Source organism: Capra hircus, chromosome 6, assembly GCF_001704415.2.
Source record: "Capra hircus breed San Clemente chromosome 6, ASM170441v1, whole genome shotgun sequence".
Classification (NCBI taxonomy): Eukaryota; Metazoa; Chordata; class Mammalia; order Artiodactyla; family Bovidae; genus Capra; species Capra hircus.
The window spans coordinates 4,400,332-4,424,725 of NC_030813.1; the positions used below are offsets into that span (position 1 = coordinate 4,400,332).

The window sequence follows — 24,394 nt, forward strand, 5'->3', positions numbered from 1 at the left end:
TTCTGTGAAAAATATTGCTGGTAGCTTGATAGGGATTGCATTGAATTTGTAAAATTGCTTTGGGTAGTATACTCATTTTCACTATATTGATTCTTCTGATCCATGAACATGGTATATTTCTCCATCTATTAGTGTCCTCTTTGATTTCTTTCATCAGTGTTTTATAGTTTTCTATATATAGGTCTTTAGTTTCTTTAGGTAGATATATTCCTAAGTATTTTATTCTTTTCGTTGCAATGGTGAATAGAATTGTTTCTTTAATTTCTTTTTCTACTTTCTCATTATTCGTGTATAGGAATGCAAGGGATTTCTGTGTGTCGATTTTATATCCTGCAACTTTACTATATTCATTGATTAGCTCTAGTAATTTTCTGGTGGAGTCTTTAGGGTTTTCTATGTAGAGGATCATGTCATCTGCAAACAGTGAGAGTTTGACTTCTTCTTTTCCAATTTGGATTCCTTTGATTTCTTTTTCTGCTCTGATTGCTGTGGCCAAAACTTCCAGAACTATGTTGAATAGTAGCGGTGAAAGTGGGCACCCTTGTCTTGTTCCTGACTTTAGGGGAAATGCTTTCAATTTTTCAACATTGAGAATAATGTTTGCTGTGGGTTTGTCATATATAGCTTTTATTATGTTGAGGTATGTTCCTTCTATTCCTGCTTTCTGGAGAGTTTTTATCATAAATGGATGTTGAATTTTGTCAAAGGCCTTCTCTGCATCTATTGAGATAATCATATGGTTTTTATTTTTCAATTTGTTAATGTGGTGAATTACATTGATTGATTTGCGGATATTGAAGAATCCTTGCATCCCTGGGCTAAAGCCCACTTGGTCATGGTGTATGATCTTTTTAATGTGTTAACAGGTAGTTTTTGACAGAGGCCAGGAAGGTGTGTTTAGAAGAGTGGGGAACACAGGTGCTGCCTAGACGGGTCTCAGAGTGGAGTACACAGCAGCAGAAGGCGGCAGGACCTGTGAGGACACTGGGTCCCGAGTGCTGGAGAAGCCTGACAAAGATGGATTTCATTCACATCCTAATTGTGCTTCAGGCACTCCTGAATCCCCAGCTTGCTGTAACCATTTCTGAATCACCGTGTATCCTGTGATGTATGTAAACCAAAAGCAATGTCCTAAAGCGTAGCACAGTGAAATGGAAAAATTTCTTTATTTGGTAATTATAATTGAGCCATTTAAAACTTCAGTGTGGTTCTCAGTGATTTGAATGCACTATAGCTGAATAACCAGAGGTTTCAGAACAACTAATATGATAATCAAAGACAGCAATTTTTACTAATATCTCACTTGAGAGGAATGAGTAAACATTTATTTCTGCTGTAAGAATTTAGCCAGCATGGGATAGTAGAGTTACAGAAAGAACTCCTGAAGGTTTTGCTACACTAAAGTCTTTGAAATAGTTTGAACTGAATAGATAAGCCCATAGAGGGAAAAATTGTTAGTTATTTTCAAATTTATGTCACATTCTCCCTGAAAAAGAATTCAAAGACCTCTTGGCTTTTAATAATTGACATGTTTCCACCATCAGAACATCTGAAAACAGCATGTGGGTGGGGAAAGAGGGTTAGGAAAGAAATACTTGGAGGGCGGAAGTTATTTTTAAAAAGACAGAGAAGGAAAGAGAGTTTTGACATTTGTAGGCAAAGTTGATAATAGGCAGCCAAGTCAGTTCCTACTCAAAAAAGTCATAGGAGACAGAAAACGTTTAAATCAAGAAGATTCATCTCCCCAGGAGGCTTTCCTGCAGCGCTGACTGACGTCTTCCTCTGTCTCTGTCACTCGGGAAACCAGCCTTGTCCTCTCACTGGGTCCGCCCCCTCACTGGGTCCGCCCCCTCACTGAGTCCGCCCTCTAGATGAATCCCCCACTCCCATTCCTCAGCTGGCAGAACCTGCTAGGCTTACTTGCGTAGATTATACCAGTTATTGCCCTTCTATCCCTGAGTAGACAGTGGAGTCAAGAGAACTGGTAATGAGCTAAGCCAGGTAGGCTCAATGCCTCCAGAATTTCTACTAAAGACTGGAAAAATGATTGGATACGAGCTAACATAATAAAATAATGATTGGACTAAGACAGAATGGCTGTGTGTTGCAATGAAGAGAGAGTGGGGGACAGAAATAGAGACAATGATTTGTGAGCCTGAGGGCAACCTGGAATCACTGATTCTTGATAACTTTCTGTAGGTGGTGTCAGTCCGTGTGTATCTTTATAATAAATTCCAATCACAGTTTAAGTGGGTCTCAGTTCCTTGAGATCTACAGCAATGCAGTGTTTTTTTTAAATGCCCCCACTCAATACAGAAAGAGCAAGCAGAGTTTGAGCTGGGAAACTTTCTTCAAAAACCGTGCTCTTGGTTCTGGCCTTGCCCTGGTACGTTAAGATTCTCTTTTGTTCTTTGCTAAGGAATGCATCATTGAAGTAATCCCCTCAACAAACTCATGGAAAACGGGAAATTTGGAAGAAGTACTCTGGTTTTTTGTTATACATGTTTGTTTTGTAAACAAGAAAATAATGCTCATATAATTATGCCTAAAATAAATATAATTTCAACTTTAAGAAGCTCTAGAGGATTCACTCTATCATGTTTATGTTATTCATCCATTCAACAAACAAACAAACAGTAGGTGCCCAATCTGTTCCTGCCAAGGGAAATGGGAGCTGAGACCAATTCTGTAAATTCCTCATGAAAGGACTCGGGCGTGAAGAAAGTGGACAGAAATGTCACAGGACACAGAGAGGCAGGCAACATTGTAGAGAACCTCCGGGACCCTTTTAAGGAATTTGAGCTTTATCCAGCAACAGCTTTTTATTCTTTAAATTAGTTACTTAATTACTTTTAATTGGAGGATAATTTATATTATGATGGTTTTTGCCGCACATCAGCATGGATTGGCCATAGGCATACACGTGTCCCCTCCCTCCTGAACCCCCCTTTCACCTCCCGCCCCGCTCCTTCCCTCCAGGTTGGGTTCCCTGTGTCATGCATATATCAAACTCCCACTGGCTATTCTCGCAAATCATCCCTCCATCTCCTTCTCCCAATGTGTCCAAAAGTCTGTTCTTTATGCTCCAGTGAGGATTTGGAGAGTAGAGTGGAAAATGTGAGGAGAACATTGCCCTGCGCCAGGGAAAAAATTATGCTGTCCCTTGAACATAAGGAGTCTTTATGGTTAGAGAATTAAGTGCAGGTGGATTTTGCTTTGCTGAGTTGCATTCTAATGATCTTAACGTTTTGCAGGGCTGGTCTGGCTGGTGGCTGTCATCGTGGGAGCGCCCATGTGGCATGTGCAACGACTTGAGGTAGACTGGGGGCTGGGATTGGTACTCACACTGTTGGAATGTTTTTCCACCCCTCTTACTTGCGATCATTCTCCTCCCTGCAAGCACATCACAGCGAATTTGTGTGATCTCAATTTTTTCACTGGAGGTTTTTCAAGTGGAATAAAATAATTTGCTTCAAGATAGTTTTCTCTGCTTTTTTCAGCTCTTCCTTGAACTTATATTGTTAAGACTTTAATGCTTAAAATAAAATGTTCCAGGGTCACTTTCTACATTTGCCTGCCAGCAGAAACATGCCTTTCCTGGTGGTGTTCAGTGTCTTGTTTCATCGTAAGAGTTTGATGCTCGCTCTAGATTTTTCTTTTTTTTTTTTTTTAAGTTCTTTTTTATAAAAAATATAAATTTATTTATTTTAATTGGAGGTTAATTACTTTACAATATTGTATTGGTTTTGCCATACATCAACGTGAATCCGCCACAGGTATACACGTGTTCCCCATCCTGAACCCCCCTCCCTCTTCCTTCCCCGTACCATCCCTCTGGATCGTCCCACTGCACCAGCCCCAAGCATCCAGTATCATTCATTGAACCTGGATTGGCAATTCATTTCATATATGATATTATACATGTTTCAATGCCATTCTCCCAAATCATCCCACCCTCGCCCTCTCCCACAGAGTCCAAAAGACTGTTCTATACATCTGTGTTTCTTTTGCTGTCTCTCATACAGGGTTATCATTACCATCTTTCTAAATTCCATATATATGCGTTAGTATACTGTATTGGTGTTTTTCTTTCCGGCTTACTTCACTATGTATAACAGGCTCCAGTTTCAACCACCTCATTAGAACTGATTCAAATGTATTCTTTTTAATGGCTGAGTAATACTCCATTGTGTATATGTACCACAGCTTTCTTATCCATTCATCTGCTGATGGACATCTGGGTTGCTTCCATGTCCTGGCTATTATAAACAGTGCTGCGATGAACATTGGGGTACACGTGTCTCTTTCAATTCTGGTTTCTTTGGTGTGTATGCCCAGCAGTGGGGTTGCTGGGTCATAAGGCAGTTCTATTTGCAGTTGTTTAAGGAATCTCCACACTGTTCTCCATAGTGTCTATACTAGTTTGCATTCCCACCAACAGTGTAGGAGGGTTCCCTTTTCTCCACACCCTCTCCAGCATTTATTGCTTGCAGACTTTTGGATCTCAGCCATTCTGACTGGTGTGAAATGGTACCTCATTGTAGTCTTGAATTGCATTTCTAATGTTAACCATTTATCTACTTATTGGTTGATTCTCCTTCATAAGCACTTCCACTGCCTCTTAGTCACTGACAAATAGTTGAACTGGAACATGTAAGCCATTAATTTGTGACCTGAGAATGATCTTAAATCTTTGATTCTTAATAACTTTCTATAGGTGGTGTCTGTGTGTGTCTTTATAATAAAGATAAACCTTTCTGTTCCCCTCACACCTCTGTCAGCTGGGCCCAGCCTGCAGTGGTGATTCACGGTGAAGAAAACACTGCACCATTTTTGGTGACCTGGTCTCTTTACTGGGGCCTAGTTGGATGTGTCCTCCCTGGGAGGGCTAGTGTAGACAGTGGTCTTCAAAGACACTAGGGGGGTTGCTCACATGGCCTCTAAGATAATTTTTTAAATTACTTATATTTTGTACCTTTTTAAATTAGTGTAGGTAAACAGAAACTGCTGGATATTCAGTGTTCCCCTGGCAAGGATATCAAATGAGCCCTCAGGCAAGAGTGCATTGTAACACGTGACTTAGGGCTTCCCTCATGGCTCAGGTGGTAAAGAACCTGCCTGCAGTGCAGGAGACTCAAGTTTGATTCCTGTATTGGGAAGATCCCATGGAGAAGGGAATAGCTACCCACTCCAGTATTCTTGCCTGGAGAATTCCATGAACAGAGGAGACTGGCAGGCTACAGTCCATGGGATCGCATAGAGTCGGATACGACTGAGCGACTGACACTTTCACTTTTCACTTTGATGTTCGATGCAACCTGTATATAAATGAGCTTGACTGCACAGGTAACAACAGAAGGCAGTTTTATTCTGTCTCTTACCACCTCTAAAAATGTGATGGATGAAGCCTTGAATGGGTCCTGGAACTCTTGTGGTCATTCAGAGAATAAAATACCTCTGGTCACTTTCAGTCACAAGAACAGTAACTGGTCACTGAATATTATTAGTTCCCTTATCAAAATATCCAGTCCAGTGCCACAATCCCTCAAGTCCATACTTTCAAATAAACTTGAGATGTCTTCCTTTCCCCAGTTTGAGCCATTTTAGGCCTAGAATCCTAGGGTATGGAGAGGAGCTTTGATCCCTTTATTCTGCATATTACTGTTTCTCATGACTGATTCTTGATTTCATGGGTTCCTCGCAAATAATATCCCTGGGGCTTCCAATGGCTACTCCCTTCTTTAAGCTTCCACACACAGTTGGACATGGCCAACTCCTTTCTCTGAGGCTGCCCTTATCTCCAGCAGGAAGCCCATACCTTTAAAAATAACCCAACCCAGTTCCCATAGGGAGTCTAATTCTGGCTCATAGAACACAAGGAGATGTGTCCATTTTAAAAAATAAAATTATTTTATCATATGCTCTAAATATATTTTAAAATATAACTCATTTAATTTGTAGAAAATTAATTAAATCTAATTGGCAAAACCAGTTCTCTCTGTCAGATGGACCAGCCAAATCAGATTTGCTTTCTGTCAAGTATGATTTCATTTTTCAAGTCAAGTAAATGTATTAATATGCTCTCCCACGGCCACCTTCTCACTCCTAAATTTATTAGCAAGACTGCAAGCATGCAAGACGGTTTAATTGCTCCTCCGGCTGAAATGAAGCACCAGTGATGTCGGCATTTGCACTGATGTTCTCTTTGCTTTCCTCCTACTGCCCTCTCTCCCAGGAGTGATGTATCTGACAGCTTCCAGGGGCTGGAAGCAACAGGGTGGTCAAGTTAAAGTTATCATCACTTCTCCCCTTTACTATGCGGATAATGGGAATTCACAACATCTCATCACCTGTCAAAACACCTTTTTTTTTTCCTAATGTCGTTTCCCCTGAATAGAAATCCATTTAATACAGGGAAAGGCACAAAACCCTGTCCTGGATTTATGGTGCCTTGCATCACGGGAGCTTCACTGACATCCATAGTTTGGACCACCTCTTATTTTGGTGGTCCATAGTGAGATTGCAGTTGGGTGAGAGATAGGACTTGTGAAGATTGAAAGAAGGAGGATTATGAAAAAGGAACTGGAATACATGACACTTCAACCCCACCCCACACATTCTCTTAGGCAGTGAGATTTTTGGAGAATTGTGAGTTTGGACATAGAAGGTCTGAAATTGGTTCCCATGAAACCATCTGAGCACACCCTCGGAAGGTCTCTGCTTGTCCCCAGGGGAACGTGCAGAGTTCAGAGGCTGGCAGCCTCTCCTTGTGCTTTAGAATGCATCAGCATGTGACCCCCACTGTGGGCTATGCTTTCATGAGTCAGAATAAGTTTCACCTTCATATCCTCTTCCCAGGGAGTACAGACCTTGCAGTTATTGTTTAATTCTTTCATTCCTCATTACATTTGAAAAATAATATCTAGATCAAAACTTGAATTGTCATACTTTTGATAACAATACCAGAAAGCTTCCCACCTCCCCCCATCCTGCCCCCACCACCATTCAGTTGACTTTGAAGACTGGTGATAATACTCTGGGAATGGAGGCAGAAATATGTGTTAAGGCTTAAGTATTCCTCATCTGTAAAGCTCCAGAGTGACTCAGATGATAAGAATTTTGATCAGTTCTCTAACTTTAATTCCTACTATCCAGATATATGACTTTTGAATGTACTTTAAATGTTTAGTTTTTCTCATATTAGCATTTTCTATGGTTTCCCTGGTGGCTTGGTTGTAAGCAATCCACTTGCCAATGCAGGAGACACGAGTTTGATCCCTGGATCAAGAAAATCCCCTGGAGAAGGAAATGGCAACCCACTCCAGTACAGTATTCTTGCCTGGGAAATCCCATGGACAGAGGAGCCTGGCAGGCCATAGTACATGGGGTGGCAAAAGAGTTGGACGTGACTGAGCGACTAAACAACAGCAACAAATTCTAATTGTTTTTATTAATTTTTGAACTCATAAGTCAGTCTCTTAGAAATAGTATTTATAAATAGAAATTGCCTTTCTGTATAATATATACCTCAAAGGCTTATAGTTGGGTCTGAATATTAGTACACTGGCAATAGTTCGAATCCTAATTTCTCATTCATCTCAAAATCTAAAAGCTACAAGTTTCCTCTCTAAAATCTTTGCGAACAGCACGATCACTACCATCTGAAACAGCAGTAGCGAAATACAGATTTCCAGTTCAGAAACAAAATGCAGACTGTCGGTACTTGTTCAACTGGAAGAAGTCTGATGCCTTGTCAAAACTGATCTCATCAACAATTGAGGAAGTAAACTCATGTACCAGCAAACTAGCTGGTTGCTTTCCCATGTGGCTCAGTGGTAAAGTATCTGCCTGCCAGTGCAGGAGATGCAAGAGACAGGGTTTGATCCCTGGGTTGGAAAGATCCCCTAGAGAAGGAAATGGCAACCCACTCCAAGACTCTTGCCTGAGAAATCCCATAAACACAGGATCCTGGTGGGCTACAGTCCACCGGGGGGGGTCGCAAAGAGTCGGCTGGGTCTAAATGATGGAGCACACATGCAGCATAACTAGCTGGCATGCTAAAATAAACTATTTTTTTCTTGCATACTTTGGTCATTCTAGTGTTCTTTCTTTCACTCAACTGAAAATTTAATGCTGCTGCTGCTGCTAAGTCGTGTCAGTCATGTCCGACTCTGTGTGACCCCATAGACAGCAGCCCACCAGGCTCCTCCGTCCCTGGGATTCTCCAGGCAAGAACACTGGAGTGGGTTGCCATTTCCTGGACTATCATGTAAAAAGGTGGAAAAGATTTTTTTTTAATGAACAGGCTATGGACCTCGATTCCATTTAAAATAGAAAAGAAAATATCAAACTGTCAAGAATCTAAGCAGTGAAGGCGAGAAAACACACTTCACAACAAAAGAAGCAGCAAAATTGTATCTCATTTGAAATATCCACCCACAGTGAACATTGTCAGAAGCCTGCCTAGCAATAGTCTTGGTTGCTTTGCGTGCTTTGATGTTGCCTCTGGCTCTTCTAACTGAATTACACTTGTTTTAAAGATTAAGTATGACTTCTTATATGAGAAAGAACATGTGTGCTGCTTGGAAGAGTGGAGCAGCCCTGTGCACCAGAAAATCTACACCACCTTCATCCTTGTCATCCTCTTCCTCCTGCCTCTCATGGTGATGCTTATCCTGTACAGTAAGATTGGCTATGAACTTTGGATAAAGAAAAGAGTTGGAGATGGCTCTGTGCTTCGAACTATTCATGGAAAAGAAATGTCAAAAATAGCCAGGTGTGTTGCATGGAACATTCACCTGTTTAAAACATTCACCTGTTTTAGAGACAGTAGCCAGAGATTTCAGATGCCTGGGTAATGTAATCAAAGTATCACTGGTAATTTATGTTGAGCACATGCGCTGACTTTGAACTTTTGATTTTACATATGACAGAAAGAAACAGCAAGATCGCCAGCTCCCAAGTCAGAGGGGAAGGTCACTGTTACAGATAGTTGCCTGAATTTTTTTTAATTGTTATAGTTTCATCTGCACGTTGATACAAATTGCTGTGACTTTCTCCTCTTTCTGCTGCTTCCCAGCCACTTGATGTGGATAAATCTCCTTACTCCCAAGCCCCCAACTTTCCTCATATGTACTGCTGCTGCTGCTGCTAAGTCGCTTCAGTCGTGCCTGACTCTGTGCGACCCCATAGATGGTAGCCCACCAGGCTCCTCCATCCATGAGAGTTTCCAGGCAAGAGTACCGGAGTGGGTTGCCATTTCCTTCTCCAACCAGAAAGCATCAAAATATCCATCCATACTTCCTCCTACACAAGGAATGATGCTAAACGATGTGAGATGATATGTATAAAAATACTCTGGAAACCAGAGTATGTTATTTATTTTAAATTGTTTTCTTATATTTTATTTTGGGGCTTCCCTGATGGCTGGCTCAGTTGGTAAAGAATCTGCCTGCAATGCGGGAGACTTGGGTTCAATCCCTGGGTTGGGAAGATCCCTAGGGAAGGGAATGGCAACCCACTCCAGTATTCTTGCCTGGAGAATCTCATGGACAGAAGAGCCTGGCAGGCTACAGTCCATGGGGTCGCAAAGAGTCGACGCGATTGAGCAACTAATGCACACATACACACCCAAAGAATGATGCTAAAAAGACTGAGATGATACGTATGAAAGTTCTTTGGAAGTGAGAGTATGGTATTTATTTTTAATTATTATTTTATATTTTATTTTTACCTAAGGGCTTTACTTTCTGATCATATGGACTAACAGAAATTTAAAAACACAGTTACTGCTATGGTACTTGTGGGCCATTTGGTTTATTTTATAACCTACACTGCATGACACCAGCTTAAAAGTCTAGGGGTGGACGAAGTTTATCATTTCAAGTGTGCAGCGACCTCTAGTGCCCAATTTGTATAAAGACGTACTTCGGCTCCATGAACAGGGTACTAGACTGTTCAGCATCTTGGGACTTATTGCTGATTTAGCTCTCTCTTTTCCTCCGAAGAAAAGGCTAACACGTTGAGATAATGATGAATGCGACTCGTTAAAATTTGAAAATGTGCAGATCTTTTGCAGACGTTAATCTCCTTTACGTGACTAATAGAGAAAACTGAATCCCTGGTTACATTAAGATTACATTTTAATTCTGTCCTCAGGACTTCCCATATTTTTCTATCACAGGCATGAGTGTTCTTCGATATAAAATGAATAAGAGTTTTGGCACTGAAGTTAGACTGCCTATGTTTAAATCCAAACTAAACTTTATAGTTTAAATTCTCAACTTTCTGATCTGCAAAGCCATCTGACTTTGCAAGTTACTTAACCTCCTCTGTGCCTCAGTTCCTGCATCTGTCCAATGGCTTGTCAGGAAGATTAATCTGTGCCAAGCATGTAGCATGCTGCTAGGCTCATAACGAGCACGTATCTTAAGGATATTTGTAATATGAGAAATATAGGGATGAGGGTAATAACAATGGGGAAAGACGATAAACCGTTCACAGTTAGCCTGTCATGAGCTTCATTAGAGGCTTCCCTCATGGCTCAGTGGTAGAGAATTCACCTGCAATACAGGAGATACAAGAGAGAGAGGTTTGATCCCTAGGTCGGGAAGATGCCCTGAAGAAGGGCATGATAACCCACTCCAGCATTCTTGCCTGCAGAATCCCATGGACAGAGGAGCCTGGCGGGCTACAGTCCTTAGGGTCACAAGGAGTCAGACACAACTGAAGAGACTGAGCATGCACGAGCTTCATTTACATGTGAAAATTATCACTGAGAGGTCTAGACTTGACACATCTGCCAAGGGAAAGTTAACTGATACAGTGTATCCTTGTGGACCCAGGAAGAAGAAGCGAGCTGTTGTTATGATGGTGACAGTGGTGTCTCTCTTTGCCGTGTGCTGGGCACCTTTCCACATTGTTCACATGATGATGGAATACAGTGAGTGACTGTCCTTCTCATTTGACGGAAGCTCTGGTTCATTCCCTGCTACAATGGACAGTGAATCATTGAAATGTTTAGCCATTCACTTGGGTAATCAAATCGCAAACATTTACTAGGTTTCTTTCAAGTTTTCAAGATAACCAGATCATTATGTGATGGGTAATTATATATGAGTATTATCAAAGCTTTAGTAATTATAGAAGATGAAGAAAAATGTTTGAGATGCATCTCCCATGCTATGCCGTCTGGTCTCCCTAAGCCATTTAAACCCTGGGAGAGGTGTGACATCCTGTGAGCGTTCCCTATTTGGAACCCTCACTTGAGCCACATGAATTTAATAACACCTAGGATTTCAGCTAGACCCTTAATATATCATCTCTGATAATCTGAACCTTAACATGGTTCTCAGATGTTCGTGTTTCTATAAGACAAGTGGACATTTGAAGGGTGACTGAATCTTCCAGTTTATGTGGAGCTTGAAATCATGTTGAAATGCAATAAGCCCTTTAACATGCGCTGGGCTGGTAAGCCTAGATTCTCTAGCAAGGAGGACACATCACAAAAGTGGGTCTCCTTCAGACATCAGATGGCTCTCCCCAAAGTCTTAGAGAATTTTTCACAGAGAATTTTACATAGTTGTACAAGTGTAACTGTTTCATAAAGATGGAAGATAAACAAAAATGTTGTCTTATGTTCATTCAAACAAATATCCATTCTAAAGCATTACTTTTTTATTTCAGGCAACTTTGAGAAGGAATATGATGATGTTACAATCAAGATGATTTTTGCTATAGTGCAAGTAATTGGATTCTCCAATTCCATCTGTAATCCAATTGTTTATGCATTTATGAATGAAAACTTCAAAAAGAATTTTTTATCTGCAGTTTGTTATTGCATTGTAAAAGAAACCTTATCCCCAGCACGAAGGCATGGAAATTCAGGGATTACAATGATGCAGAAGAAAGCAATATTTTCCCGGAAAGAGAACCCAGTTGAGGAGACCAAAGCAGAAGCCTTCAGTGATGGCAACATTGAAGTCAAGTTGTTTGAACAACCTGAAGAGAAGAAACATCTCAAACGACACCTTACCCTCTTCAATTCTGAACTTTCTGAGAATTCTGGTCTAGGCAGTGGGCATTAATTATAACTGTCTTCATAATTCATGCTATTCATAGCTGAATCTGAAAATTATTTTGAGCAAAAGTTAAAGACTTGCTTTTTACACATTCAGTGTAATGTGGCTTTCCATCTATTGCTAAGTTGGATGATATAGCTTAACCCTTGTATTGTTTTTCTTACGTTTAATCATTGAACACTATAATGTAATTTTTAGTGTATGATTGAAGGTTGGTGATAGTCTCTTGCAAATGAAGTCTGTCCAATAATCGTCAAGCCAAAGACAGTGAAGACACAGCAGAGTGACAGCGTAGGTTTCGAGGCAGATGCCTGGGTTTCAGCTTCTCACCCGTCACCGTGGTTGTAATGACTGACCAGCCACTCAACTTCCTGAAGTCTCCTTTCCTTCTTGCATAAACTGGGGTGGTTCCTCCAACTCCAGGAAGTTGCTGCCAGAACAAAATGAGATCGCAGTGGGAATGCACTTTGCATTCTGAAGCACCCAAGTTCTGAAGCATTATTGTAGTTCTTCATGTCTCGGTACCGCCCCGCCCCATATCTGTTCTCTTTTCCTTTCTGAGACTTGACCTCAACCCTATTCAACTTTTCACATGTCCCTGTTTTGTAGCTAGTTTCTTTCATCAAAAGAAGAATATTCCTGGGATCCTCATTCATAAGTTGACTATAATATATTTTGAGAAGAAAAAGGCAAGCCCCTCCAGTATTCTTGCCAGGAAAATCCCATGGGCAGAGAAGTCTAGTGGACTCCAGCTCATAGGGTCACAAAGAATTGGACACAACTGAGTGACTAAGCACATAATATATTTAGGCCAATCTAGCTATATCAAATATTTATATTTTTAAAACTTTTATTTTCACTAGTGGGATGAAAGACTTTTTCTCATGTTTAAGGGCTTTTAGGTGTAGTTGGTGAGAATCAGCTGCAAGTCCACGACATTTTATCATGCCCCAAACTGACCCCCAAGAGAGCTGGGTCAGGAAGAACAATAGAGTTCCTCACCTATATTCCTGACCTAATTCTCCCTTGAACGCAACCCCTCTCCTTTTGTCTTTTCCTCTTGCTCCCAAATGCCATGGTTCCAGTGGTCATCCTCCCCATACTCTGTTGCTTCCCCTTCATTATCTGAGCTTCCCAAAGCCCATTAGTCACAACCTCATGGCCAATGTGTTTCTTCTGCCTCCAACACTTCTTCTTCCAGCCAGGTATTAGAAAGGAAGGGAAGCTCAAAAATTCTTAAGGTATTTCACTTGTAGAACTTTCAGGTTTGGGAACCAATGAATGCAGGCCACTGATATCTTTCAAGATACAGACATTTAATTTTATATGTATGTTAATGTGAGCATGGTTAAAAAAAAATACGAAACAGTGTGTGGCACCGAGGGAAATGTTAATATGACAGAAGAAAATTAATAGTCAAGAGGGAAAACTGATGATTTGGTTGTGTTAAAATGGCCTCACCATGGGTTATTTATGTATGCTATTCTCCTGTTTTCCATAGTTACCCTGTAGCAAAACAGTGATTATCATTATGCCATCAAAAATAAATCATATTCACTGACTTTTGGTTATAGCTGTTTGGCCAATATCCATATGGCTTTTCCTAAATGTGATGTTACACATGCTCCTAATATGTCAATGAAGAACAAATAATACTATTCCTGACCGTTTAATTATCAAGACTGTTGTTATTTAATTGCTAAGTCATATCAATTCCTTTGGACCCCAATGACTGAGGCCTGCCAGGCTCCTCTGTCTGTGGGATTTCCTAGGCAAGAATACTGGACTGGGTTGCCATTCCCATCTCCAGGGGAATCTTCTTGACCCGGGGATTGAACCTGTGTCTCCTGTATTGGCAGGCAGATTCTTTACCATCTGGGCCAGCAGGGAAGCCCAATTCCCAAAGGTTGATTATTAATCACCATGATGAAGAGAAAGAGCTGGTAAGTAAGAGAGAAATGGCAGCCACACAAAGTCTGGTTGCTCAGTGATTCTTTACCACTGAGCCACTTGGGAAGCCCATGGTTAAGGAGGGGTAAAGAAAACTATTCTTCCATTTACTAGTCTTTGGGTAAAATGTCTATGAAATCAGTGAAAAGATCTGTACCCCTGTTCAGATGCTTAAGTCTTTTGTTTCACTCTGGAACACTGTGCCAGAAAGAGCTCTGTGTATTGACCAATGTGGCAACATAATTAAAAAGGGAGACGACAATCTTTCAAACAAATGCTTCCAAACCAACTGAATACCCAAGTACCAAAAATAGGACCTTGATCTTTATATCACACATAAAAATTAAATCATAATGCACGATATACTTAAATATAGAAGCTAAGTCTATAATACTAGAATAAAATATAAAAGATAATCTTTACAACCTAGATTAGGGAAAGTCAGAATTTCATAAATAGAGCACTAAAAGGAGAAAGGCTAAAAGAAAGAACTGATAAAATGAACTCCATCAAAAACAAAATTCTGGGAGCTGGTCCTAAGACGGCAGAGGAATAGGATGGGGGGACCACTTTCTCCCCCACAAATTCATCAGAAGATCATGTGAATGCTGAGAAACTTCTACAAAACAACTTCTGGACTCTGGCGGAGGACACCAGGCACACGGAAAGGCAGCCCATTCTCTTCAAAAGGAGGTAGGGCAAAATAGAAAAGACAAAAAGAGAGACAAAAGAGTCAGGGAAGGAGACCCGTCCTGGGGAGGGAGTCGTGACGGAGGAGAAGTTTCCGAACAGCAGGAAACCCTCTCACTGGCAGGCCTGTGCAGAGTTTTGGAATCTCAGAAGGCAACACAACTGGGAGGGGAAAAAAGAAAGAAAGAAACCCACAGAATATGCGCCTAACCACAACTCCCAGTGGAGAAGTAGCCCAGACACTCTCATCCACCACCAGCGAGCGGGGGCTGGACAGGGAGGCGCAGGCTGCATTGCTTAGGGTAAGGACCGGGCCAGAATGCCCTGAGGACAATCTGAGGGAGCTAACGTGAGACAGAAACCCAAACTGTGGGATAGCCAGAGAGAGAAAAAAAAGAGAGACAGAGAGAGGACTTTCCCACGAAAAGCTCTAACCTAAGGCGCAGACTGGTCCACTCACAAAAACAAAGGATTGCACAAACACCAAAGGAGCGCTAGCCGGCTGCAGACCAGCCCATCCCCCCACCGCGGGCAGAGAGGCAGGTGAGCAACAGCCAGAGCTGGAAAGCAAGGGGCAATTTAGACCCCAGAGACTGGCATCCTCCACCAAACTGTGAGCAGGCTCCCAGTTGCTAACCATGTCTTCCTGGAATCCTAGACAGTTGACATCTGCCAGGAGGGTTGCAGCCTTAGATCAGCTCCCCAGAGGAGACACACGGCACCTGAGACGGCACTCTCACGGTGCACCCACGAAACCAAGTGGCCAGGGTGAGGTGGTGATTAAGACTCACAGCCCACCTGGGAAGTTGCACTTGCCAAACACCTGGTTGCCTGAGCTGCTCCGAACTGGGTAGGGCACAAAACACAGGCCCAGCCATGTCTGTGCCTTTGTGGAGTACCTGAGAAGCTGAACCTGAGCAGCGTAGACCTGGGAAGTGCATGAAACGCAGGGCCTGATTTGGAGAGCACCCCTGCAGAGCAGGCTTCAGCAACCTGGAGCTTGAGCAGTGTAGACCAGGAAAGTACACGCTGCCATGAACTGGGACAAGCCCAGTGTGGTGCATATACAATGCAAGCACTCTCTGCACACACCAGTGATATGTGTTTGCAGTGTTCCTCCCTCCTTACAACAGAACTGAACAAGTGAGCCTAAATAAGTGACCACCTTTGCCCCCTTGTGTCAGCGTGGAAATTAGACACTGAAGAGACTTGCGAACAGTAGAAGCCAAAATAAACAAAAAAGAGGGAACTGCTCTGGAAGTGACAGGTGCAACAGATTAAAACCCTGTGATTAACATTCACTTAGCATTGGAAAGGGCCTATAGAGCTTGAGAAAAAGTATCAGTTCAGTTCAGTGCTCAGTCGTGACCGATTCTTTGTGACCCCATGAATCGCAGCACGCCAGGCCTCCCTGTCCATCACCAACTCCTGGAGTTCACTCAGACTCATGTCCATTGAGTCAGTGATGCCATCCAGCCATATCATCCTCTGTCGTCCCCTTCTCCTCCTGCCCCCAATCCCTCCCAGCATCAGAGTCTTTGCCAATGAGTCAACTCTTCACATGAGGTGGCCAAAGTACTGGAGTTTCAGCTTTAGCATCATTCCTTCCAAAGAAATCCCAGGGCTGATCTCCTTCAGAATGGACTGGTTGGATCTCCTTGCTGTCCGAGGGACTCTCAAGAGTCTTCTCCAACACCACAGTTCAAATGCATCAATTCTTCGGTGCTCAGCCTTCTTCACAGTCCAACTCTCACATCCATATATGACTACTGGAAAAACCATAGCCTTGACTAGATGGACCTTAGTCGGCAAAGTAATATCTCTGCTTTTGAATATGCTGTCTAGGTTGGTCATAACTTTTCTTCCAAGGAGTAATCGTCTTTTAATTTCATGGCTGCAGTCACAGTACAAGTATAAGCTGGAGCAAGGAACTATCTGAAACTGAACTGACCATACTGCCCTCAACAGCTCCAGGGAATTTCCTAGATATATTTTTACTATTATCATTTTTTTAAGTTTTTTATTAGTCCTTTAATTTTCATTTTTATAACCTACTATTATCTTACAAAAAAAGAGATCCTATTTTTAATGCAAATTTTATATTTTTTATGATTTTTGTGATTGATTTCATTTTCTAGTCTTAATATTGTATTTTTGAGAGTCTAACCTCTACTCTAGATTTTTAATTTTTGCTTTTTGGTATTCGTTATAAATCTTGTACCTTTAAGAATCTAATCTTCAGTACCCATTTTTGCTTAGGGGTGTGAATACTGGCTTGATTGCTCTCTCCCCTTTTGACTCTCCCTTTTCTCCCCAGGTCACCTCAATCTTCTCTCTCCCCCTACTCTTCTCTATGTAATTCTGTGAATCACTCTGGTTGTTCTGGGCTGTGGAGAATACTTGGGGAACTGACTACTGGCTAGATTGATCTCTCCTCTTTTGACTCCTCCTCTTCTCCACCTGGTCACTTCTATCTCTCTCCTCCATCTTCTCTTCTCCATGTAACTCTGTGAACCTCTCCAGGTGTCCCTCACTGTGGAGAATCTTTTCACCATTAACATAGATGTTTTATCATCTGTGCTGTATGGATGGAAAAGTCTTGAGGCTACTGTAAGAATAAGGCTGAAAGCCAGAGGCAAGATACTTACATCTAAAACTTGAGAACACCAGAAAACTCCTGACTCCAGGGAACATTAATCAACAAGAGCTCATCCAAAAGCCTCCACACCTACACTGAAACCAAGCTCCACCCAAGAGCCAACAAGTTCCAGAGAAAGACATACCACACTAATTCTCCAGCAATTTGGGAACATAGCCATAAGCATTAATATACAGGCTTCCCAAAGTCATGCCAAATCCATCAGTTCAGTTCAGTCCCTCAGTCCTGTCTGACTCTTTGCAACCCTATGAATCACAGCACGCCCAGGCCTAAAGTTCACTCAGACTCCCATCCATTGACTCAGTGATGCCATCCAGCCATCTCATCTTCTGTCGTCCCCTTCTCCTCCTGCCCCCAATCCCTCCCAGCATCAGAGTCTTTTCCAATGAGTCAACTCTTCGCATGAGGTGGCCAAAGTACTGGAGTTTCAGCTTTAGCATCATTCTTTCCAAAGAAATCCCAGGGCTGATCTCCTTCAGAATGGACTGGTTGGATCTCCTTGCAGTCCAAGGGACTCTCAAGAGTCTTCTCCAACACCACAGTTCAAAACCATCAATTCTTCGGTGCTCAGCCTTCTTCACAGTCCAACTCTCACATCCAGACATGTCTGCTGGAAAAACCAAAGCCTTGACTAGACAGACCTTAGCCGTTTTCCTATTTGGAACCAGTCTGTTGTTCCATGTCCAGTACTAACTGCTGCTTCCTGACCTGCATACAGATTTCTCAAGAGGCAGGTCAGGTGGTCTGGTATTCCCATCTCTTTCAGAATTTTCCACAGTTTATTGTGATCCACACAGTCAAAGGCTTTGGCATAGTCAAGAAAGCAGAAATAGATGTTTTTCTGGAACTCTCTTGCTTTTTCGATGATCCGGCAGATGTTGACAATTTGATCTCTGGTTCCTCTGACTTTTCTAAAACCAGCTTGAACATCAGGAAGTTCATGGTTCACGTATTGCTGAAGCCTGGCTTGGAGAATTTTGAGCATTACTTTACTAGCATGTGAGATGAGTGCAATTGTGTGGTAGTTTGAGCATTCTTTGGCATTGCCTTTCTTTGAGACTGGAATGAAAACTGACCTTTTCCAACCCTGTGGCCACTGCTGAGTTTTCCAAATTTGCTGGCATATTGAGTGCAACACTTTCACAGCATCATCTTTCAGGATTTGAAATAGCTCAACTGGAATGCCATCACTTCCACTAGCTTTGTTCGTAGTGATGCTTTCTAAGGCCCACTTTACTTCACATTCCAGGATGTCTGGCTCTAGATGAGTGATCACAACATTGTGATTATCCAGGTCGTGAAGATCTTTTTTGTACAGTTTTTCTGTGTATTCTTGCCACTCTTGCCACCTCTTCTTGATATCTTCTGCTTCTGTTAGGTCCAGACCATTTCTGTCCTTTATCGAGCCCATCTGTGCATGAAATGTTCCCTTGGTATCTCTAATTTTTTTGAAGAGATCTCTAGTCTTTCCCATTCTGTTGTTTTCCTCTATTTCTTTGTATTGATTGCTGAAGAAGGCTTTCCTGTCTCTTCTTGCTATTCTTTGGAATTCTGCATTCAGCTGCTTATATCTTTCCTTTTCTCCTTTGCTTTTTGCCTCTCTTGTTTTCACAGCTATTTGTAAGGCCTCCCCAGAGAGCCATTTTGCTTTTTTTGCATTTCTTTTCGATGGGGATGGTCTTGATCCCTGTCTCTTGTACAATGTCAGGAACCTCATTCCATAGTTCATCAGGCACTCTATCTATCAGATCTAGGCCCTTAAATCTACCCCAAAACTCACTACTGGACATTCATTGCACTCCAGAGAGGAGAGATCCAGCTCCACCCACCAGAACACAGATGCACGCTTCCCTAACCAGAAAACCTTGAGAAGTCATTAATCCAACCCCACCCACAGGAAGCAACCTCCACAAAAAAGAGGAACCACAAACATTCAGCCTACAGAAAGGCACCTCAAATGCAGCAATCTAAACAAAATGAAAAGGCAGAGAAATAGTCAGCAGGAAAAGGAACATGATATATGTCCACCAAACCAAACAAAAGAGGAGAAAACAGGGAGTCTACCTGAAAAAAAATTCAGAAGGATGATAGTCAAGATGATCCAAAATTTTGAAAACAAATGGAGTTACAGGTAAGTAGACTAGAGACAAGGATTGAGAAGATGCAAGAAATGTTTAACAAGGACATAGAAGAAATAAGAGAGTCAATCAATAATGAATAATGCAATATCTGAGATCAAAAGCACTCTGGAGGGAACCAACAGTAAAATAGCTGAGGCAGAAGATAAGTGATGTGGAAAATAGAATGGTGGAAATAAATGAAGCAGAGAGGAAAAAATAATTAGAAGAAATGAAGACAACCTCAGAGACCTCTGGGACAATGTTAAATGCCCCAACATTCGAATCATAGGAGTCCCAGAAGAAGAAGACAAAAAGAAAAGGCATGAGAAAATATTTGAGGAGATGATAGTTGAAAACTGCCCTAAAATGGGGAAGGAAATAGCCACGCAAGTCCAAGAAAACCAGAGTCCCAAACAGGATAAACCAAGGGGAAACACCCCAAGACATATATTAATCAAATTAACAAAGATCAAACACAGAGAACAAATATTAAAAGCAGCAAGGGAAAAACACACAAGGGGATTCACATAAGGATAACAGCTGATCTTTCAAAAGAAACTCTTCAGCCCAGGAGGGCATGGCAGGACATACTTAAAGTGATGAAAGAAAATAACCTACAGCACAGATTACTGTACCCAGCAAGGATCTCATTCAAATATGAAGGAGAAATAAAAAGCTTTACAGACAAGCAAAAGCTGAGAGAATTCAGCACCGCCAAACAAGCTCTCCAACAAATGCTAAAGGATATTCTCTAGACAGGAAATACAGAAAGGGTGTATAAACTAGAACCCAAAACAATAAAGTAAATGGCAACAGGATCATACTTATCAATAATTACCTTAAATGTAAATGGGCTGAATGCCCCAGCCAAAAGACAAAGACTGACTGAATGGATAAAAAAACAAGACCTCTGTATATGTTGTCTACAAGAGACCCACCTCAAAATAAGGGACATATACGGGCTGAAAGTGAGAGACTGGAAAAGGATATTTCATGCAAAAGGAGACCAAAAGAAAGCAGGAATAGCAATACTCATATCAGATAAAATAGACTTTGAAATAAAGGCCTTGGAAAGAGACAAAGAAGGACACTACATAATGATCAAAGGATCAATCCAGGAAGAAGATATAACAATTATAAACATATATGCATCCAGCATAGGAGCACCACAATATGTAAGGCAAATACTAACAAGTATGAAAGGAGAAATTAACAGTAACATAATAATAGTGAGAGACTTTAACACCCCTCTCACACTTTTATGGATAAATCAACCAAACAGAAAATTAGCAAGGAAACACAATGGACCAGTTAGACCTAATTGATATCTATAGAACATTTCACCACAAAACAATGAATTTCATCTTTTTCTCAAGTGCACACAGAACATTCTCCAGGGTAGATCACATCCTGCGCCATAAATCTAGTCTTGGTAAATTCAAAAAAAATTGAAATCATTTCAAGCGTCTTTTCTGATCACAGTGTGGTAAGATTAGATGTCAACTACAGGGGGAAAAAAAACTATTAAAAATACAAACTTATGGAGGCTAAACAACATGCTTCTGAATAACCAACAAATCACAGGAGAAATAAAAAAAGAAAATTTGCATAGAAATGAATGAAAATGAAAACACAACAACCCCAAACCTATGGGATTCAGTAAAAGCAATGCTAAGGGGATGGTTCATAGCCATACAAGCTTACCTCAAGAAACAAGAGAAAAATCAAATAAATAACCCAACTTTACACCTAAAGCAACTAGTAAAAGAAGAAATGAAGAACTCCAGGGTTAGTAGAAGGAAAGAAATCATAAAAATTACAGCAGAAATAAATGAAAAAGAAACAAAGGAGACTATAGCAAAAATCAACAAAAGTAAAAGCTGGTTGTTTGAGAAGATAAATTTATTTTAGACAAACCATTAGCCAGACTCATCAAGGGAAAAAGTGAGAAGAATCAAATCAAAAAAATTAGAAATGAAAATGGAGAAATCACAACAGACAATACAGAAATTCAAAGGATCATAAGAGACTACTATAACCAACCGCTGTTGATGCTGCTAAGTCACTTCAGTTGTGTCCAACTCTGTGCGACCCCATAGACGGCAGCCCACCAGGCTCTGCTGTCCTTGGGATTCTCCAGGCAAGAACACTGGAGTGGGTTGACATTTCCTTCTCCAATGGGTGAAAGTAAAAAGTGAAAGTGAAGTCTCTCAGTCGTGTCCGACTCTTCGCGACCCCATGGACTGCAGTCTATCAGGCTCCTCCATCCATGAGATTTTCCAGGCAAGAGTACCAGAGAGGGTTACCATTTCTTTCTCCCTATAAGCAACAATATGACGATAAAATGGACAACTTGGAAGAAATTGACGAATTCTTAGAAAAGTAGAACCTTCCAAATCTGAACCAGGAAGAAATAGAAAATCTTAACAGACCCATCACAAGCATGGAAATCAAAGTTGTAATAAAAAATCTTCGAACAAACAAAAGCCCAGGACCAGATGGCTTCACAGATGAATTCTACTAAAAATTTAGAGAAGAGCTCTCATACTATCCTTCCTATCCTACTCAAAGTCTTCCAGAAAATTGTAGAGGAAGGTAAAACTGTCAAACTCATTCTCTGAGGCCACCATCATCCTAACACCAACCAAAACCAGACAAAGATGCCACAAAAAAGAAAACTACAGGCCAATATCACTGATGAGCATAGATGAAAAAATCCTCAACAAAATTCTAGCAAACACAATCCAACAACATGTTTAAACGATCATACATCATGACCATGTGGGCTTTATCCCAGGGATGCAAGGATTCTTCAATATTTGCAAATCAATCAATATGATACACCAAATTAACTAACGGAAAGATAAAAACCATATGATTATCTTAATAGATGCAGAGAAAGCCTTTGAAAAAAGTCAACATTCATTTATGATTAAAAAAAAAAAAAAAAACCTCCATAAAGCAGGCATAGAAGGAACATACCTCAACATAATAAAAGCCATATATGATAAACCCACAGCAAACATTACTCAATGGTGAAAAATTGAAAGCATTTCCCCTAAAGTCAGGAACAAGATAAGGGTTCCCACTCTCACCACTACTATTCAACATAGTTTTGGAATTTTTAGCCACAGCAATCAGAAAAGAAAAAGAAATAAAAGGAATTCAAACTGGAAAAGAAGTAAAACTCTCACTGTTTGCAGATGACATGATCCTCTCTCTACATAGAAAACCCTAAAGACACCACCAGAAAATTACTAGAGCTAATTAATGAATATAGTAAAAGTTGCAGGATATAAAATTAACACAGAGAAATCCCTTGCATTCCTATACACTAGCAGTGAGAAAACAGAAATAGAAATTAAGGAAACAATTCCATTCACCATTGCAATGAAAAGAATAAAATACTTGGGAATAAATCTACCTAAAGAAACAAAAGACCTATATATAGAAAGCTATAAATCACTGATGAAAGAAATCAAAGATGACACAAATAGATGGAGAAATATAGCATGTTCATGGTTTGGAAGAATCAATATAGTTAAAATGAGTATACTACCCACAGCAATCTATAGATTCAATGCAATCCCTATCAAGCTACTAACGGTATTTTTCACAGAGCTAGAAAAAATAAATTCACAATTTGTATGGAAATACAAAAAAAAAAAACTCAAATGGCCAAATAAATCTTGAGAAAGAAGAATGGAACTGAAGGAATCAACTGCCTGACTTCAGTCTATACTATAGTCATCAAGACAGTATGGTACTGGCACAAAGACAGAAATATAGATCTGTGGAATAAAATGGGAAGCCCAGAGGTAAATCCACACACCTATGGACACCTTATCTTGACAAAGGAGTCAAGAATATACAATGGAAAAAAGACAATCTCTTTAACAAGTTGTGCTGGGAAAACTGGTCAACCACTTGTAAAAGAATGAAACTAGAACACTTTCTAACACCATCAGTTCAGTATAGTTCAGTCGCTCAGTTGTGTCCAACTCTTTGCTACCCCATGAATCACAGCACGCCAGGCCTCCCTGTCCATCACCAACTCCCGGAGTTCACTCAGACTCACGTCCATCGAGTCAGTGATGCCATCCAGCCATCTCATCCTCGGTCGTCCACTTCTCCTCCTGCCCCCAATCCCTCCCAGCATCAGAGTCTTTTCCAATGAGTCAACTCTTCGCATGAGGTGGCCAAAGTACTGGAATTTCAGCTTTAGCAACATTCCTTCCAAAGAAATCCCAGGGTTGATCTCCTTCAGAATGGACTGGTTGGATCTCCTTGCAGTCCAAGGGACTCTCAAGAGTCTTCTCCAACACCACAGCTCAAAAGCATCAATTCTTCAGTGCTCATACAAAAAAATAAACTCAAAATAGATTAAAGATCAAAATGTAAGACAAGAAACTATAAAAGTCCTAGAGGAAAACATAGGCAAAACACTCTCTGACATAATTCACAGAAGGATCCTCTATGACTCACTTCCCAGAGTAATGGAAATAAAAGCAAAAATAAAGAGTCAGTTCAGTTCAGCCAGTCAGTCGTGTCCAACTCTTTGCGACCCTGTGAATTGCAGCACTCCAGGCCTCCCTGTCCATCACCAACTCCCGGAGTTCCCCCAAACCCATGTCCATTGAGTTGGTGATGCCTTCCAACCATCTTATCCTCTGTCAACCCCTTCTCCTCCTGCCCTCAATCTTTCCCAAAATTGGGGTCTTTTCAAATGAGTCAGCTCTTTGCACCAGGTGGCCAAATTATTGGAGTTTTAGCTTCAACATCAGTCCTTCCAATGAACACCCAGGACTGAGCTCCTTTAGGATGGACTGGTTGGATCTACTTGCAGTCCAAGGGACTCTCAAGAGTCTTCTCCAACACCACAGTTCAAAAATATC

The 24,394-nt window shown here is 41.1% G+C and overlaps 1 protein-coding gene across 1 annotated transcript in view; it reads left to right on the forward strand.

Annotated features, from left to right (window-relative positions):
* The window catches only part of QRFPR (pyroglutamylated RFamide peptide receptor), a 54,388-nt gene extending 42,302 nt beyond the window's left edge, over window positions 1-12,086 (forward strand). Inside the window, exons 3-6 of the mRNA XM_005681259.3 lie at window positions 3,255-3,316; window positions 8,541-8,776; window positions 10,845-10,942; window positions 11,686-12,086. Of these exons, the coding sequence (XP_005681316.2) occupies window positions 3,255-3,316; window positions 8,541-8,776; window positions 10,845-10,942; window positions 11,686-12,086 (797 nt within the window). The remainder of the gene's footprint in view (window positions 1-3,254; window positions 3,317-8,540; window positions 8,777-10,844; window positions 10,943-11,685) is intronic.